Below are 18,561 nucleotides of genomic sequence, written 5' to 3'. Positions count from 1 at the left end.
GCTCCTATTATGCTTGTTCAAAGCATATCGACAACTAAAGAAGCAGCAGTAATAACAGGTTTACAGTAAAGCATACAAAACACTTTGTCATTGGACCAATCAGCCGATCACAGAATGTCCTCCAATCTGGAGCCTGCCCAAAAGGCTTTGGAGGCCATGGCTCCCCTGGCAGAGTGGGCACCGAAGATAGAAACATCAATACCAGCAAGGAACATAACCCAACAGGCAAGGGTGGCAGAAGAAACAGGCTTGTGAGGTTTGCAAAATGAAATGAGAAGATGGGAATGCGAGGACGTTCATACACCTTGAGGCATTGACCTACACACAATTTAGGTTGAGAAGGAAAATAAGGCTAAAAAACAGAATTCAAGTTAGTTTTTGTACATTTGTTGGTGTGAAACATCACCCCAGACGGGGTAAATTGCCGAGAGGAAACATCCATATCCTTAACATCAGAAACACGTTTGATAGAAACCAAGCACAATAGCATAGTAAGTTTGGCAGAAAGCGTCTTCAGAGAAAGAGCAGTATTATCTGGCCAATCGGAAAAAAGTTTGAGAACTAGATTCGCATTCCATAACTTAGAGTACCTTGGTGACTGAGGCTTGGAAATCTTTACTCCCCGAAGGAGCCAACAAACCAGAGGATGTTTACCCACTGGCTTGCCGCCCACCGTATTGTGATTGAGGGAGATTGCTGATCTGTAAAGGTTAACCGTTCTGTAAGACTTACCTGAACTGGCTTCAGACGCCAGAAAATTGTCAACGGAAGTTAAATTTGCTGAAAAGGGATCGACATGTTTTCCCACACACCAGCTTGTCCATAAAGACCAAGCTGATTTGTAAGCTTTTGTTGTGCCTGGAGCCCAGGCTCTGCTAATAAAGAGAGAAGCTTCCTGTGAAATGCAGTGGTCAAGGAGGTTAGGCCCGGGATCTTCCATGCGGACAGGGTCAGATTGTTGTCCAAAATGAGACTGTGAGGACGACCCAAAGGATCCATCACAAGATTGTTGTAAGAAGGAAGAAGAACAGGAAAGTCCACTGCCATCTCCAGCAGAGACGGGAACCAAATATTAGATAGCCAGAAGGGAACAACTATCACCAGAGAGGCTTGTTGGCGTCTGGACTGAGCAAGGACTTTGTTTATCATGATGAAAGGGGGAAAGGCGTAGTTGAGATGAAGAGACCAATCCTGGAGGAAAGCGTCTGTGGCAATAGCAAGCGGATCTGGGCGCCAACTGAAGGAGAGGAAGCTGGGAATTGAGACGAGAGGCAAAGAGATCGATTTGCAAAGGTCCCCATTTTTGGGACAGAGATTGAAAGACGGATGAAAGAAGCTTCTAATCGCTGGAGTCCCGTAGGTAATGAGAGTGCCAATCTGCGATGGAAAGCGTCTGTGGCAAGAGCCAGTGGATCTGGGCGCCAACTGAAGGAGAGGAAGCTGGGAATTGAGACGAGAGGCAAAGAGATCGATTTGCAGAGGGGACCATTTTTGGGACAGAGATTGAAAGACAGATGAAAGAAGCTTCCAATCGCTGGAGTCCCGTAGGTAATGAGAGTGCCAATCTGCGATGGAATTGAGATTGCCTGGAATATATTCGGCTCTGACTGAAATCTTGTTGAGAAGGCAAAATTCCCAAAGACTCTTTGCCAACTCCGCAAGAAGCTTGGATTTTGTGACCATGTACTGCCAGTCGAGATTGAACCACATCGGGCGCCCCAACGGGACAGACTTGCATCTGATTCTAATACAAGATCTGGGGCTGAGGCAAAGATTGTCCTGCCGTTCCACGCATCTAAATGGTCTATCCACCATTGGAGCTTTAAACAAGAATCTGTGTCTAAGGAAATCAGATCTGAATAAGCTAGGCCTTGACGCAGGTGGCGAGTTTTTAGGCGCTGGAGCGCTCGATAGTGCAGAGGTCCTGGAAAGATTGCTTGAATGGAGGCAGACAAAAGACCTACAATTCTGGCCAGAGAGCTGAGAGAAATCGATGAGCTCCGAAGCACTTGGGAAATTTCCGATTTTATGGCTGACACCTTTGTTTGAGGCAGATGAAGCGAAGCTGTTGAAGAATCTACCAGAAAACCGGGGAACTCTTATCTGTTGGGAAGGAATGAGCATGGATTTTTCGGGATTGAGAAGAAAGCCCAGCTCTGAAAGAAGGGAACGAGTGATGTCCAAATGAGAGAAATGGGTCTGTTTGTCCAAATTCATAATTAAAATGTCGTCGAGGTAAATAAGTAACCTGACCTCAAGAGACCTGCGATAAGTCCCCATTGGTTTCATGATCTTTGTAAAGCACCATGGTGCTGACAATAGCCCGAAGGGGAGAGAGAAAAAGTGGTAAGTCACTCCTAGCCCCTGAAACTGTAGACCTTTCCTGTGGGAAGGATGGATAAGAATACTAAGGTACGCGTCCTGCAAGTCTTTTCTGACCATCCAATCGTGTAAGTGGAGAGAGTCCCTGAGATGATGATGGTCTCCATTTTGAAGTGACGATAAACTACAAATTGGTTGATCCACTTGAGATGTATGACAGGACGCATTTCCTTGTTCTTTTTTCGTACTAGAAAGATAGAACTGAGAAACCCCGAACGGTCTAGAGGAGCGGCTTGAATAGCGTGTTTCAGCAAAAGGGACTGCACCTCGAGAGAAACGAGATTGGCCATGTCGGTGGAAAAATCGAGAGGAGGAGGGAAAACTGTTTGGAAAGGTGGAGCGTAGAAATCTATAAAATAACCTTGGATAGAGCTTAGAACCCACGGATCTGCAGTTAGAGTTAGTCATTTTGGAAGAACAAGACTTAAACGACCCCCTACGGGGGGAGGCTCTGAGAGACTCACCTTGTTGGTTATTGTTGCAGAAGTTTTTTTCGTCCATGATCCCTGAAACCGCGACCTCGTTGTGGGTAGAACTGGGGTTTAAACTCCTGGTAGTTGAAATTTGGGTTGAAAGATCCTCTGGAGCCTTGATTGTGGTATGGACGGCCGGTAAAGTGACCCCTGCCTCTACCGGCCCGTCCAAAAACCCGCTGGGTAAAAACTGTCTTTAAGGATTGTTGAGCCTTATCGATGGTGGCAAAGGTAGACAAATCTACTTAGATCCTTTACTAACAAGTCACCAAACAAAAGACCGTCGGTCTTAATACCCGAATCAAGGGTAGCCAAGTTAGCCAACTTGAGATCCAACTTGATAAGAAGGCCTTGGGGGCGCTCACGTATGATTGACGAATTGGCATTATCCAGGAGGCAAAAGGCTCTTTGGACCCATAAAGAAACATCCTCGGGGTCCAAATCTGATCCGTCCAAACGAGCAGACTCTGCCATGTCAAACATACGAGCCAAAGGCCCTACAATTTCCAATAATTTGTCCTGACAGGCAGGCCAGGCCCTATCCACCCCTTTATGAGTATCTTTTCCAAACTTTGAGAAGAAAGTTGACAAGGGTTGATCAATAGTCGGAGTAGAGGAGATATTGGAAGGAAGGGAAGGTTTGGGACATTCCCACTTGAGCTGGGATCTGGTGGATTTGTCCAAAGGCAGACAAAGCCTAGCTGAAATATAGTCACCTACATGAGAGGTAGGGAACCCTTCTGTAGAGTTAGGGTGACGACTAGTAGAAGGGTCAAACATGGGAGCACCCTCCGAATCCAAAAATAGGTTGAAAAGAAAAAGAATCAGTTCTTGACTTCTTAGCAGGTTCAGAACCAGGCAGCAAGGTTGATATTCCAACAACGCAGATGGGAACATATATCCCCTACTATGAAAGAGCTACATTGGCTTCCCATCCTGAAAAGATGCACGTTTAAAGTTGGTTGCCTCATTTTTAAAACCTTGTAAGAACGAACCCAAAATTTTTATCCAGACTTGTTCAGAAATATTTACCTGCACGGAGCTTACGCTCTGCTCATAAGAACCTCCTAGTCATTCCTTCCTACAAATGGAAACGAATAGGTGGCTGCAGGTTTACAGTACTGGCCCCCAGTTTCTGGAACACTCTCGCTTTAGATATAGGAACTTGCACTGAATCTGTTAGATTCCGTAGATTACTCAAGACCTGGCTATTTACCCAAGCTTATAAATAGACTCTATTTACGACTAACACGTGGCTCCAGAAAAGCTTCTTAAGTCCAGCGCCAAGAAACCACTCGGTATACGAGCGCTTTATAAGAAATGTTAACCTAACATAGCAGGAGGGGAAGAAGGACCATTGGCATCTAAAAGGTCAAACGCATCATCGGCGTCTCCAAGATCGTCATCCGTGTCCAAAATTTGAGAAATAACCAATTTTTTAGGTACCTCGGCATTTTTTAATTTTGATTTACATTTACCAGCATTCTGAACATTAAACCCCTCCTTAGCAGGAGGCCTGGGAGGCACTACGTCCTCAACCTCGCGTGAGGAAACCTCACTGTGCACTCGTGACTTCATAGTCGCAGACACCTTGGAATTATTGCCGGAAGGTACAAGCTTTCTCTCTCTGCAATCCCCCGCAGAATGGGCCAAAGCTTTGGACATTAGAGATAACATAGAGTTTTCCATATCCTTAGAAAATCTCTTCATAGAGGTTTGAACAGCATTTTCCACAGAGGAATTAATAAACGTATTGAAATCATTCTTAAATGACTCCCCTTCTTCATTATGAAAATCAGACCCAGGAGAGCTGTCAACCTCCATAGCAAAAACAAAGGGAGAAGAGTGGGGAACAAAGGGTTAACCAGCAGGCTGAGAGAGAGAGCCTAATACCACCCCTTAGCGTTTGGAGGAACACAGAGGCCGGGTTAGCAGGGAAAACCTTTCCCAGGGGTCCGGACTCTACCAACGTGTGGACGGAGAAGCTCAGGATAAGAGACACAGCAGGCGAGGAGGCTCGACTTGAAGCCAAAAACCGTTAGGAAATAAACGGTAGGAGAAATGGCTGCGACGCAACGCGCTAATGAGCGCGCGAGCAGCGGGAAACAGCTCAGCACCCGGCGGCGGGTTATCAAAAGGGATTAACTCCTATAAGCCAGCAATCAACGTTAAACAATACCAAGCAGATAAATAACAATGCGCAATAGAAATACGTCAAAACTGAGAGAGTATATACTTATCTTGATTGCGAGCAGCAAGAAAAGAGGGCTGTTTGCAGTCAGGACAAGCATTATACTCAGTTCTGCCCATTCATTGGCTGATGTCTTGGATTCCACGTTTCTCCATTGCCCTTTTGCTCTCTTGGCCTTCTGGGAACTGTAGTTTTCGTTTTATCTTGGCTGCTATTTAATAAAATGCAACATAAGAAAAGCATAATAGGAGCCTCCAATCTTGTTAAAAAAAAGTATCTCTCCATTTGCCTAAACGCAGACACTGTTTAGCTGAGATGCATTTCCCTCAGTGGCCACACGAGGGCACTATGGGTCTAAGATGAAGAGGACCACTCCAGTTTCCCAACTTAGGCACCTTTAAATCGATGAACCCATTCTTGCAAATGGAAAATGTCTGTCTGCAGTAAGACGGCACGGGGTGTTGCAGTTCTTCAACGACAAATAGCCTGTTTGGCTCCATGATTCTACAGTTGTTTGAGACTGGCTTTAAAGGAACCGAAGGAAAATCTTTTGAATTCAAAATAAACAATTCCTTCACCGTTTGAGGGATATGTCAAACAGGAATAGGAGATTATAACACTATTCAATTGATCATTACGTCTTGCAAGGGTATCTGCTTTCTTCACGCTTCCACCTCCTTTCCTCTGCTCAGTTCTTTTAGTATTCCACCTCTCATCCCTCCTCGTTTGCCCTATTGAACGGACTCTCTTTAATATAGTTTATGGTTCTACAGCTTTTATGTATGCATGGGGAATTATGTAGTGCCAGTCTAGCTATAACTTTAATATGGCACTATAAAAGTGACATGGTAGAGAGGTGGTTGAGAAGAGGGGGTTGATGCAGATTAGATAGAGAATTCCATTGATGCCCATTCCCCAGATGTTTACATGTTGGTGAGGCATTGCTTGAAGATGAGGGTCTTCAGTTTCTTCCCAAAGAGCAGGAATGATGGCGCTTGCTGGATCTGAGTGGGTAGGAAGTTCTAGACCTGGGTAGCTGTCCAGAAGAAAGCTTGAGATATTGTGCTCTCCATTCAGTATTTCTAATTTTTGTCTGCAGTGAATTTGAATTATGTTGTCGAACCAAGATCTCAATCTTCCATCTTATGTTGTATTTTGTTCCAGGCTGGAGCAGAATCCGATGCCCAATCTGTTTGGCAGCGGGCCAGAGAAGGCCACCTTTGAGCAGTTGGCTCCAGAGGTCAGGACACTGCTTCTACACCTAGCAGCATAATGGTAAACTGTGGGCACCCTCTTTCTCCAGGTCCATGTGCGCAAGGCAGCATGGGGCAGGTTCAGAAATAAAATTGCTCGCTCTCCTCTGCATCACACGATACTAGACTCTATTCCCTGCAGTGTCTCGCAAACACTTTCTTAGTTTTCTTTTCCTTTCAGTGGTAGATGTGGTGTTGCGTAAATATTTGTAAGCTTTCCGTGTGTTGACTTTGTGATGTCACTGCTTCAGATTTCAGGAAATCATTATTTTGTTTAAAAGCATGTTGTCGGTCTCTGATGGAAAGCTAGACAAGACTAGACCACAGTTTTGTAAAACAAGTGATGTTACTGCTGGGGTTGTATGTTGGGCCTGAAGTAAATTATTATTTGAGTATACTAGAACGCATTCGATTCACTAACATTTACTATTTGGTTTGTTGATGAGAAGCCTTCTAGCCTCTTCGCTGCGGCGCAAATTCCGCCGCAGCGTGCCGAACATTCCAATCGCGGGCGTGGTCATGACGGCTCCCGGCCGTCATCAGCACACGCCCACCGTGACTCATGACGGAAGGGAGCCGTCATGAGCATGGAAGAGGTTAAACTATGTCAAGTAAACAAAGCTCCTACTAAAAACACTACTCTGTAAGCAGCTCAACCAACTCGGCCATTCCTATTCCTAGCAGACATCTATCTACAGTATGAATGGAAACATTAGCAAAGATGCACAGACCTCTGTCGTAACATCACAACCCCTTTCCGAGGGCCACGGGGCAAGCAGGAGACACGGGGCCCAACTCTGGTGGTTGAGGGTTTCTACTCCTGATATCCCGGGGCCAGGCCTACTATGGGCTCTGGGCACCTGGGTCAAGCGCCCCTTCAGCACTTGACTCTCAGTGATAGCGTGGGTTGAGCAGTCCAAGCCTTCTCCTGGGTCAAGTACCCCTTCAGCACTTGACTCTCAGTGATAGCATGGGTTGAGTAGTCCAAGCCTTCTCTTGGGTCAAGCGCCCCTTCAGCGCTTGACTCTCGGTGATAGCGTGGGTTGAGCAGTCCAAGCCTTCTCTTGGGTCAAGCGCCCCTTCAGCGCTTGACTCTCAGTGATAGCGTGGGTTGAGTAGTCCAAGCCTTCTCCTGGGTCAAGCGCCCCTTCAGCGCTTGACTCTCAGTGATAGCGTGGGTTGAGTAGTCCAAGCCTTCTCTTGGGTCAAGCGCCCCTTCAGCACTTGACTCTCAGTGATAGCGTGGGTTGAGCAGTCCAAGCCTTCTCTTGGGTCAAGTACCCCTTCAGCACTTGACTCTCAGTGATGGCATGGGTTTAGTAGTCCAAGCCTTCTCTTGGGTCAAGCGCCCCTTCAGCACTTGACTCTCAGTGATAGCATGAGTTGAGTAGTCCAAGCCTTCTCTTGGGTCAAGCGCCCCTTCAGCACTTGACTCTCAGTGATAGCGTGGGTTGAGTAGTCCAAGCCTTCTCTTGGGTCAAGCGCCCCTTCAGCACTTGACTCTCAGTAATAGCGGGGGTTGAGCAGTCCAAGCCTTCTCTTGGGTCAAGTGCCCCTTCAGCGCTTGACTCTCAGTGATAGCGTGGGTTGAGTAGTCCAAGCCTTCTCTTGGGTCAAGCGCCCCTTCAGCGCTTGACTCTCAGTGATAGCATGGGTTGAGTAGTCCAAGCCTTCTCCTGGGTCAAGTACCCCTTCAGCGCTTGACTCTCAGTGATAGCGTGGGTTGAGTAGTCCAAGCCTTCTCCTGGGTCAAGCGCCCCTTCAGCACTTGACTCTCAGTGATAGTGTGGGTTGAGTAGTCCAAGCCTTCTCCTGGGTCAAGTGCCCCTTCAGCACTTGACTCTCAGTGATAGCGTGGGTTGAGCAGTCCAAGCCTTCTCCTGGGTCAAGCGCCCCTTCAGCGCTTGACTCTCAGTGATAGCGTGGGTTGAGTAGTCCAAGCCTTCTCTTGGGTCAAGCGCCCCTTCAGCGCTTGACTCTCAGTGATAGCATGGGTTGAGTAGTCCAAGCCTTCTCCTGGGTCAAGTACCCCTTCAGCGCTTGACTCTCAGTGATAGCGTGGGTTGAGTAGTCCAAGCCTTCTCCTGGGTCAAGCGCCCCTTCAGCACTTGACTCTCAGTGATAGCGTGGGTTGAGTAGTCCAAGCCTTCTCCTGGGTCAAGCACCCCTTCAGCACTTGACTCTCAGTGATAGCGTGGGTTTAGTAGTCCAAGCCTTCTCTGGAAGGAGATTGGTGTAAGGTGTACACAGGCTCACAACTCGGAATACATCCGGCAACCCTAACAACGTTTTGTTAAGTCAAATACTTGCTTTCATGTATGAAGAAGAATTTATCTCCTAACACAGATTACAATACAACACATTGTGGTTAATTTACATAGCCTTCTAGAGGCAAGCCCACTAGCGTTACCCAGATCCGCTTTCCAGTCTCACTTTCCCGCTTTTGGCTGATGGTCATTCCCTATACTCAAGTGGCACCATCCATGCTAGGCTGTGCTAATGCATTCGGGTCTCGGAAGTTTTACGGGGGCTCTGTTGCAAAGATCTGAGTTCCAACGATGGAGTGTATAAGTCCGAGCAAGTTCCCAAGGGCCTGGTGGTCTTATTGTTGCTCTTACTCACGGAGTCGTGGTTTAGAGTCCCCAGGTGCACCTCGGCAGCCTGACTGATCCCAGATTGTGGGAAGCTGCAGTCATGGTGGCCGACATCCTCAGCACTCCCCTGATGTGATAAGCCTCTCCTAGATTCCATGGACACGTCTCCGATGCTCCCAGATGGGGGAGTTGAAGGAGTTGCTCTCACTTTCCACAGGTAATGGCCCGGGGCCCGCAGTGTCTTCTTTGCTGCAGGTGGATTCAGGGAGACAACCTTCTTCTTCCTTCATGGTCCCTTCCTCCTGACACCCAAGTAGGATACCAGCAGCACACAGATGGTGATTGGCCCTCTGACTTCACCGTGGTCCTCACCTGGCATACGCAGGCACAGACAGCATGAATGTGGTGGCGACCGTCTTCGGGTCTCGGAGCTGTATCGGGCAATGGCCCTCCTTCTCTCACAATGCAGGATCAACACGGTACACCTTTTTCTTCACCGTGGCCCTCGCTGAGCAGCAGACTTTGGCATATGGTTTGTATGTGTGTGTATGGTGAGATATAGGAACCTATACCTCAGTGAGGAGTGCTAACACTACCTCACCCAGGCTACAGTAGCAGGCCTGTGGTGTCAGATTGAGAATGCTTCCCAGGGGTGGCATAATACATGCTGCAGCCCCTGGTAGGCCTGTGAAGTACCAATGCCCTAGGTACCTAAGGTACCATATACTAGGGGCTCATAAGGTATCACAGTATCCAATCACTAGTGCATCTAATATGCACACCAAGTTGTTTAAGGGAGAAAGCAGATAGGCTGGGGTCCTGGATGGCAGGTTCCCAGCCAGACTAGTCAAACCCATTCAAATACCAGGCAAAAAGTTGGGGGCAACCATACAGTCAGATTCCACCTTCCTACAGTGTTCTTTTAATGGAAGTGTATAAAAAAGACTTTGATACAACATGTATAACATTTTTCAAACTAATGACTTTCATATTTGCAGTGCCTTCACAAACAGGCGCGGACCTCTTAGCACTATAAAACACTTCAGTATTTCCCTGTTGCATGAACCAGAGTCAAATCAGAGACCATCCGGCTGCTCCTACTGAATTTGAAGTGATCACATTAACCATCTAAGCTTTCGTGCCAGAAAAATGCATTTCCAACAGATAAATTTGAGTTGCATTTAATTTTCATTTAAGGTGTGTCCACTATATATTATAATACAGTTACGTGTAGGTGAAAGGTAAAAAAAATAGTTAAAGAATATCTTGTTCATTTTAGCCACATCACGGACCCCGCCCCCACGATTGCTGACCACACCCTCATTGTACTCCGGATCATAGTTTTCTTACGTTTCTTTTTACATTGGATGTACCTCCTGGTAAAGTGCCACCAACCTGGCAGTCGGTCCAAGCACTAAAGAAAAGGACATTTAGGTGCTCTTCACCCAGAAAGAGGCAGGCCAGACTTGCTGTTTGCGGAAATCAGAAATGTTGTCCGATTCTATGGCAAGGTTAGCCCACGGACGTCCAGGAGTGCCAGATTCAGAACTGATTTTCATGATATCCACAGAAGATTCAATTACATGCAGTAAATCTGAATGGACTCTATTTACATAGTGATTGTTCTAAATATCTGGACAGGATTTGCCCTCATGGACCTACTTTGGGCCCCCCAAGCTAGGACTTTGAAGCCCTACCAAGAATAAATAGGCTTCCCTTTAGACAAGTGTGCTTCTTTTGAAGAAGGAAAATCTATTTATTGTAAGGGCCCGGAAGGAAGAGCATAAGACAGGATTCTGGTATTATTAAAACAATTGTGTGGACTGGCATTGGCAGGTTGATATCTTGCCATCCGCGGCACTGTTAACACACTGTTCTTTTCTGTCTTTCCTTCAGTTCAGCTTCCCCATCAATGTCATAATGAGTAACCTTTGGCTGTTCACCCCTCTCGTCAGCAGGTAAGAGCATCACATCTCCTCGTACATCTCTAGAGTCATGGGACCTCCTGTCATCTACTTGTAGTGATTAGTTTCATGAGACACAAAGAGTAGCTACCTCTCTCTCTCTGAAGGTTCATAATACACAGAGATCTCTGTATCTATGACTCCCAGAGCCAGACAGGAATGTGTTGGATGCTTAATCACACAATATCCCCTCCTGAGTATCCAGAGGGACCTACCGACTGATTCAAATATTGTAGAATTACACATGCAAAGTATACAACACGTGAGCTGTGCATATGTGTACTCTATGGTTTTTGCGTATTCGCATACATTGACTTGTAACTCCTGCCTAACTATGCATGTTCTTATATACAGGCATATGTATTAATTTATGTAGAAAGAGGCACACCCATTTCCCAAAGAGTGTGTGTGTGAAGGCAAGGGGTAATTTGTATTTCACAGCTTATTTGTGTATAAAAACTGCTTAGCTTAATTGTGTATGAAAGCTGCTTAGCTTAATTGTGTACCAAAACTGCTTTCATGTATGCATCCTGTAAAAACGGAACTGGCTCTTGAAATTCCACACACTGTCTACTCGATATAAGCCGAATGTTATGCTCTGTAATTTTTGTGCCAAAATAAGTATGGGAAATGCATGCTTCAAATTTCCTGGCCACTCTGTGGCACTCTCAGTCTTGATAACTGCACCTGGTCACATTCGGTCATTTGTTTGCTCACTGTGTCACTGAAGACCTGGGATCGAATGCAAATCAGGTTGGTCCTGTCCCAATAAGAACAATCCACCCTGCACTTTAGGCCACTCTGAATAGGAACACAGGTAGGCTCAAATCAGCCGGAGTCTTGTAGGACAGCAAGCACCAGACCCACATTTTGGAATACCCTTCACACTTAGGGTGTCTCACTGGCAAAAAACAGTAATTTATTGAAAGCTTGAATTCGTGTCGGACCGTACTAACGCGAGGGCTGCCATGGCGCGCGCCTCCGTCCCGGGCGAGGCTCTCTGCATTGCTCTGAACACACACACCTCGTCTCTTACTGCGATATGGCATCTTGCCTGACTTTGAAATGCATATTACGCAGGTTTGTAATAGTTGTGCTGAGTTTCTTGTGTGCCTCCTGTGCCCCGCAGGATTCTCGAAGGGAAGACCTCCAGCAATGCCCTGGTCCGCACCACTACTGCAGTCACCATGTTCCATGCCGGAGTCAAGGTAGGTCTGTTGTAAAGTTTGTTTTGGTGGCTTCGTGCCATCACCTTATAGGGATAAATAACATTGATGCCCCCAAGTTGAATGGCAGTAGGGTGCCGGCAATTATGTTTGCCGATGACACCCTACTGCTATCCAAATCACCCACAGGCATACAACGGGTGTTGGACGGATTCACGAATTACTGTGAGGGGCGCGGATTGGAAATCGATGTGTCCAAAACCAAATATATGGTCTTCAATCTGCATCCCTCAACCCGCCCAAACCCAATCCTAGGGTCTGTCAGACTGGAGCGGGTTACCACGTTTGATTATCTGGGGGTAATCCTAAACCAATCCATGACCTGGGACACACACAGAATTAAGGTAAACTTGAAGTTAGTGCAGAGTACGGGTGGGATATGCAGGATGCTAGCCAGGTCGACTTATAAACCTCTGGGCCCACCACTCCAAATTTATAGAACGCAGGCCAGAGGGGCAGCAATGTACCGGGGTGAGATTTGGGGGTACACTGCTGATCAGAAACTCCAGATTACTGAGAATAGTTTTATAAGACAACTGACAGCACTACCACTCAGTACACCACTTCCCCCCTTAAGATTTGATTTAGGCCTAAGATCCATTAAGGAGGAGTTGGGCCTGAAACCTTTGACCTTTTGGCGTAAGATATGGAGTGTACCTGAGTTAGCAAGTTATAGGGCTGAACTTGCGGAGATCTTGTGTATACCCAAGGCCTCACAAATACCGTGGCTTAAATATATTAGGCTCACTTTTCAAGCCCTGGGAAGACCAGATTTGTGGTCTAACCCGGAAAATGCATGCCCCAGAATCTCCCGCAAATCTTTGGCAAAAGTCTATTTTGAGTACAAACTGCAGATTACTATTGAGACGATGCATAAGGGATCTCTATCTAATAACTTCCTTGCCATTAAAGATTCTTACCGGCTAGAGTCCGTCTTTGACGACATGGCCCCTCAAATAACAAGGAAATTATATATGCAGTGGAGATACGGTACTCTCGCTTTGAGGGCACACACTGAATGCTGGACAAAAACACAAACTACGGCTCATTGTCCAGCATGTGCTTATCCCAAAGAGAATGACCTACATATTATATTTTTTTGCCCAGCTTATAAAGCAGCGCGGAAATATTGGCTCATTCCTTTTCTTAAAAATTCTGGTTTCAGGAACTATCCCTCTGCGTATAGAATCTTAAAAACAGATCTATCTGCCCTCACTGTATTTGTAGTCGCTAGATTTCTTACAGTAATGTGGTCTTTCCGTAATCATTTTATCAAGTCTAATATGACTGCATGTACATCTTGAATGTTTTTAATCAAATGTTTTAGGTTTCTCTTAGCTTATTTTTAAATTCATCTATATGCAATCTTTTTGTCTATTTCATTGCTGTACAAATAAGTAACTGTATTTGTTTGCATCTTTTATGGTCCAAGTGACCGAAATAAAGATTATGATGATGATGATGAAATAACAATAGGCAATTCAGTTGACGGCGTGGAAATGTTTAATGTTCTTAGAGGGCAGCCATGATTATTTACTATCTTCCCGCAGTCGAACATAATCCCGCCTTCCGCCAGCGCCACGTTGAACTTCCGGATTCACCCCGCCCAGACTGTGCAGGAGGTAACTAACGCTTGAATGAGCACCATTTTTTGTGTTCCTTTCTCACATCGTGTATTTTCATTGTCACTGGTCTGCTATTGCGTCAGAGGCGGACTACGAATCAACAACCAAACGTACAGCGGGCAATATTGTGCCGTTTGCAGGACAGTGCCAGGGCGCATACCTGCCGAGGTTTCAGATTCCTTATGGGCGCACAACTGGACCCAAAGTTGTGATGGGAGGGGTCGCTTACGTTATTTTGAATGGCGGGAGCAGAGCCATGTTCAAAAGCCCAAGTCCCAATGTCTCATGGGCAGTGCTAGAACTCGAAACATTTTACTCCGGGAATCCATGCATTGGGGGTCAAGGTGTGGCATTGGAAAAGGGGTGGTGTCACGAAAGAAGGAGTTTGCACAGCAGATTCTGACGGTCAACTTATGCATTAAAATAATAATCATGCTGTAAATAAATTGCAAACAAGGACGAATATGACTGTAAATCTGTTATAGATTACTTAACTGGTCACAAAAAGGCTGCATTTTAAAATATCTTCTGCTTGAAGACATCCGCTGCACGTGCCTTTGTGTGCTCAGCAGTTTTGAGGGGACCATAACCGCAGTAAAATAACTCTGGTATTTAATGCATTTCTGGGAAAGTTGTGTGTTTTGTCAGGTCATAGTTTTGATCCAAAACATTGTATACCAGGTTAATGTGCCTGTGACAAAGCACATACTGTAACATGCGCATCACAGAATTGTGGGTTATGTAGCTGGGTAAGGGGACCACTGTTTTTGACACTGAGATCATTTTGTTACTCCCAATTCATATGTTGCAGTCCTTCTAAAATAGCACCGTGGTCTATTTATCGGAATCACGGAGGAGTCTGTATACGATAGGTTTAGATCCTTATTGTGTTTTTTTCTCAGTCTATGGTTGCAAAGAAGGGATCTGTTGGGAATTAAAAATGCCTTGTTAGTACAGGCAACACCAATCACTGCAAAGTTTTAAATCCTGACCATGTCTTTCTTCTGACCATTCAGTCTTAGCATATAATGTCCACAAGTATGGGCGATATCTGATTTCTAACACCTTATAAAACTAATTGTCTTATGTAACATTTTTTGTCTATTGAGTTACACACTTGGATGATTTACGGTGTCTCTTTGTGAAGTAAAGTGATATGCGAATGATGGACGGAATACTAAATATATCAAACATTCACCCCAGTCAAGAGATCTGGATAAATCCATCATTCTTTTGTTCACCATGCCACCCCAGTTTAGACATAGCCATATGCAAATCCGTCTTGACCCGGTGCCTCATAGGAACAGTCCAGCCTGAGTTGCCAATCTAGGTCCCCTCTGGACCGGAAACAAGCATCCTGGGACCGTTTTCGGGGTATTACCCCTCATCAGCCAGGCTAGCTTGAATGTAGTGGCACAGTGAGCAAGGGACCCATGTCTAGGCATACCCATCCCACTTGGGGCCAGACGTGGGTCCCGTGCTCACCATGCCACCGGAGTCAAGCTAGCCTGGCTGATGAGGGGTGATGCCCCGGAACCAGTCCCTGGATTCTTGTTTCCAGTCCAGGGAGGGTCTTGCAGTTGGGGCTGGACTGTTATCATGGGGAACAGGGTCAAGACTGCTTTGCATATGGCTGGGTCTGACCTGGAAAGGCATGGGGCGAATGGTTGACATTGTGCAGCATTCTGTCCTTCAATTGTTCTTTTTTCTCTTTGTGAAGTAAAGTACTCCAAAACCCGGCATTATAAAAGAATTAAATAAAAAATAAGTTAGTAGATGTCATTTATATCACTATCTGTGTAATTACTCATAGACAATGATAATTCTTGCATTCCAGCACTGCATGTGCATATATTACATGGCAGGTGGGGGGGGGGGGGGGGGGTTCAACAAAGTAAAGACCCTGTCTCTAAGTCCTAGTTTCTCTAAGGTACTTGTGATGTGAATGGCTGTGCGTCTTCATTTCCTTCCCTCGTCCTGGCCTCTAGGCGTTACCGCAGGGGGAATCTGGATCCAGGGCGACACCTCTACTTTTCAGCACTGCTTGTGGGGTTTCCATTCATTGGTATGAGTGGCTTTTTTATACTCCTTAATACCTGGAAAGATATAGAACTGTGTACTCTTTCTGTGAGAGTGACAAATGGTGTCTTCTAAAACACATTGAGTCCAGTTGTCGAGAGAATACCTTATATTTTACAAGATATTTGGAGTAACTATTTTAGAAAATTGCTGGCAAGTGGTGCAGCTTAAGCACATTTCTTTGGTTATTTTCTCTTCATACCATATTTAGCAGCAGACCAAACGTTTAAACTGCGGTACAGGATATCAGCACTTGAGATATCCCATGCTGTCGTGGAGAGGACACCCTATGTACAGACTCTATATAGCATAGAATGCTGACTTTCTTTCCCTGGCAGTACGTGGTAACCCTATGTTTTGCCACTCCACAAATATTTTTATTTATTTATTTGAGTTTTATATAGCGCTGGCTAGACCCGGAGGTATCAGAGCGCTTTACATGAGGATCGTTACGTTACAAATTACAAATTACATCCGTTACAAGAGCATAATAAAAACATAGGGAAAAAAACAATGTTATAGTAGTTCGTAGGAGGGAGGGGGCGGAAGGAGACCAAGTGGAGAGACGAGGAGAACTATGCCTAATGTCCGGCTGGGTAGGTGACGGCCGAGGGGGAAGACCAGGGCCAATCTCCTCTATAGCTGTCTAGCAGCTCCACCGGTCATCAGCCATGTTGTTCACGTATCCGCAGTCGGGAATAACAAGAATAACAGATTTGCATGGTTACGTTAGTTACTGTTGCATAATCAAACATAGGAGGTCTAGACCTCAGTAGAGGGAGGAGGGAAAAAAGGGAGGGGAGAAAAGACAGGGGGCAGGGGAGCAGATCAGTTCAGGTATACCGGCAATGGAAGGAACGTGTCCCAAGGGGGCCCAAAAGTTAGAGCAAGCGGGACCAAAACCCAAGTGGGGCCACATGGAAACTCGGTCCATTGCCAATAATAAACACCATGCAGGGTCATCTCAGCATCAAATTTGAAATAGTTTGAGAGTGGGTCCCAGGGGAGAGATCCTTAGGATGTAGAGGCCAGGCGACATACTTTAGGGTGAAGGGGGTAGAGGACTGCGTCTTATGAGTCTTGCGGTAGCTTCAGTTCAGATCTTGGGTGATCTCATCACATACTCTGAGATCCAAAAACACAGGTACCATCCTAAGGTCAGGATCAGCACCCAATAGAAACTCGGTTTCAGAAGAGAATGGTCCAGCAGTAGTTCAATCCCTAACAAACAGGCACCACTAATGAAACGCTTGCCCAGGACCATAGGATTCCGACACGCAGACCAACAGGGGAAGGAGATAGCTATCCGCGTACATTTCGAATGGACGCCATCTTGGGGTCAGGCCTTACAAGCAAAGCTCGCCGGAATGAAGAAGATACTATATATCATATATATATATATATATATATATAGTTCATGCCCTACAAAAACAGGCACCACAGCTGAGACAGTTGCGCAGGATCATAGGATTCCAGCACGTATACCAGTAAGGGAAGGAGAAGCGCTCCCTGCACTTCACAAAAGGACGCCATCTTAGGGTCAGGTCATACAAGCAGTGCTCACTGGAGCGAAGATCATACTGTATAACAGCGGCGGAAAATTGTACCTTAGGGAAGAGAAGTGAGGATGCCATGAACATCCGGCAACGGGCACTCGGAATGGAAATTAGACACCGATCTGTTTCGACGGCGATGCAGCCTGCACTGTTGTTCGTCAGACATTTAAGTCCATCACGTTTTTGAGCAGTCGCCATTTTAGGGTCAGGCTGAGTTGAAAACTGGAGCGAGCCTCTGAAACAGACAGGGCTCAGAGAAACCAAAATAGCAGAGTGCCTTGTATGGTGCATGTCCCGTTGAGTCCTGTGTTGAACTCCGGTCGAGATTCGTGCTCCAGGAAGGAAACCGGAGCCTCGGTCTGCAGCAAGCTCCGCCGAAGAGCACGCCGCCATCTTGTGCTCAGTAAGAGCTCCTCCGACTCAGGCAATTCAAGGAAGTTCCACTCGATCTCAGAGTGTTTGTCTATTGATTGTAAAACGCCATAAACCAGCACACATTGTCAGTTTACATAGTGCCTTTCTGCTCCGACAGATACCCAAACTTGCAGCAAACCCACGGACACTGGAAGCAGCAGAATATAAAATGGTGCCACGCTGAAAATGCATGCCAGCTTTGCAGGAAGAATAAATGAAGCACAATTTAAGCCTGTAAAATGTTTGCGATTTATGAATGGCACAGCAAGTGTATTTCATTGAGTCCTGCATTAAGGCTGCTCTGGGAATGCTTCCTAGTGGCAAACCGAGTTTTTGCTGAACTATTGTGAAATGCTAAGACAATGTAGCGTCTACTGTGTTGCAGCAAGCACAGAAGTGGCGGCAATAAATTGGCACAGCAATCACAATCCCAAAATAATTTGCTTTTCAGAAATAGGGGACTGTCTAGTTTCACCTGGAAGCAGCTACTCTAAGACAGTTAATGCATTCACGTAGTATTTTCCATTTCAAGCACTATCAGTCAGCCAACATTACCTTCTCCATCTTAAGACTGTCAGATGCTTGATAATTTCCTTCCCATTGGTCTACGTTCTCCCATCAGCTCCATTCTGGCTCCATCCCAACATTTCCTTCTTCAACTGGGAGCACATAGTAAAATGAGTCCTAGTGATAGGAGCACATGAGGACTCACTGTTGAGACAGTGGAGTCTGTGGGCGGTCTCCACTGTGGAGCAGGTAAGCGGCCTCCTGGCTCTCTCGCGGTCTTTCTTTTTCTCTCTAATA

General features: G+C 46.0%; 1 protein-coding gene across 1 annotated transcript in view; it reads left to right on the top strand.

The window, feature by feature from the left end:
- The window catches only part of LOC146869414 (N-fatty-acyl-amino acid synthase/hydrolase PM20D1-like), a 166,201-nt gene that overhangs the window by 64,503 nt on the left and 83,137 nt on the right, over window positions 1-18,561 (top strand). Inside the window, exons 8-11 of the mRNA XM_085599799.1 lie at window positions 6,211-6,286; window positions 10,790-10,851; window positions 11,987-12,065; window positions 13,634-13,705. Coding sequence (XP_085455925.1) covers window positions 6,211-6,286; window positions 10,790-10,851; window positions 11,987-12,065; window positions 13,634-13,705 — 289 coding nt within the window. The remainder of the gene's footprint in view (window positions 1-6,210; window positions 6,287-10,789; window positions 10,852-11,986; window positions 12,066-13,633; window positions 13,706-18,561) is intronic.

The sequence above is a fragment of the Triturus cristatus genome, chromosome 1_1 (assembly GCF_964204655.1).
Source record: "Triturus cristatus chromosome 1_1, aTriCri1.1, whole genome shotgun sequence".
Classification (NCBI taxonomy): Eukaryota; Metazoa; Chordata; class Amphibia; order Caudata; family Salamandridae; genus Triturus; species Triturus cristatus.
The sequence above is the reverse complement of the archived record's forward strand: the minus strand, read 5'-3'. Positions and strand labels throughout refer to the sequence as shown.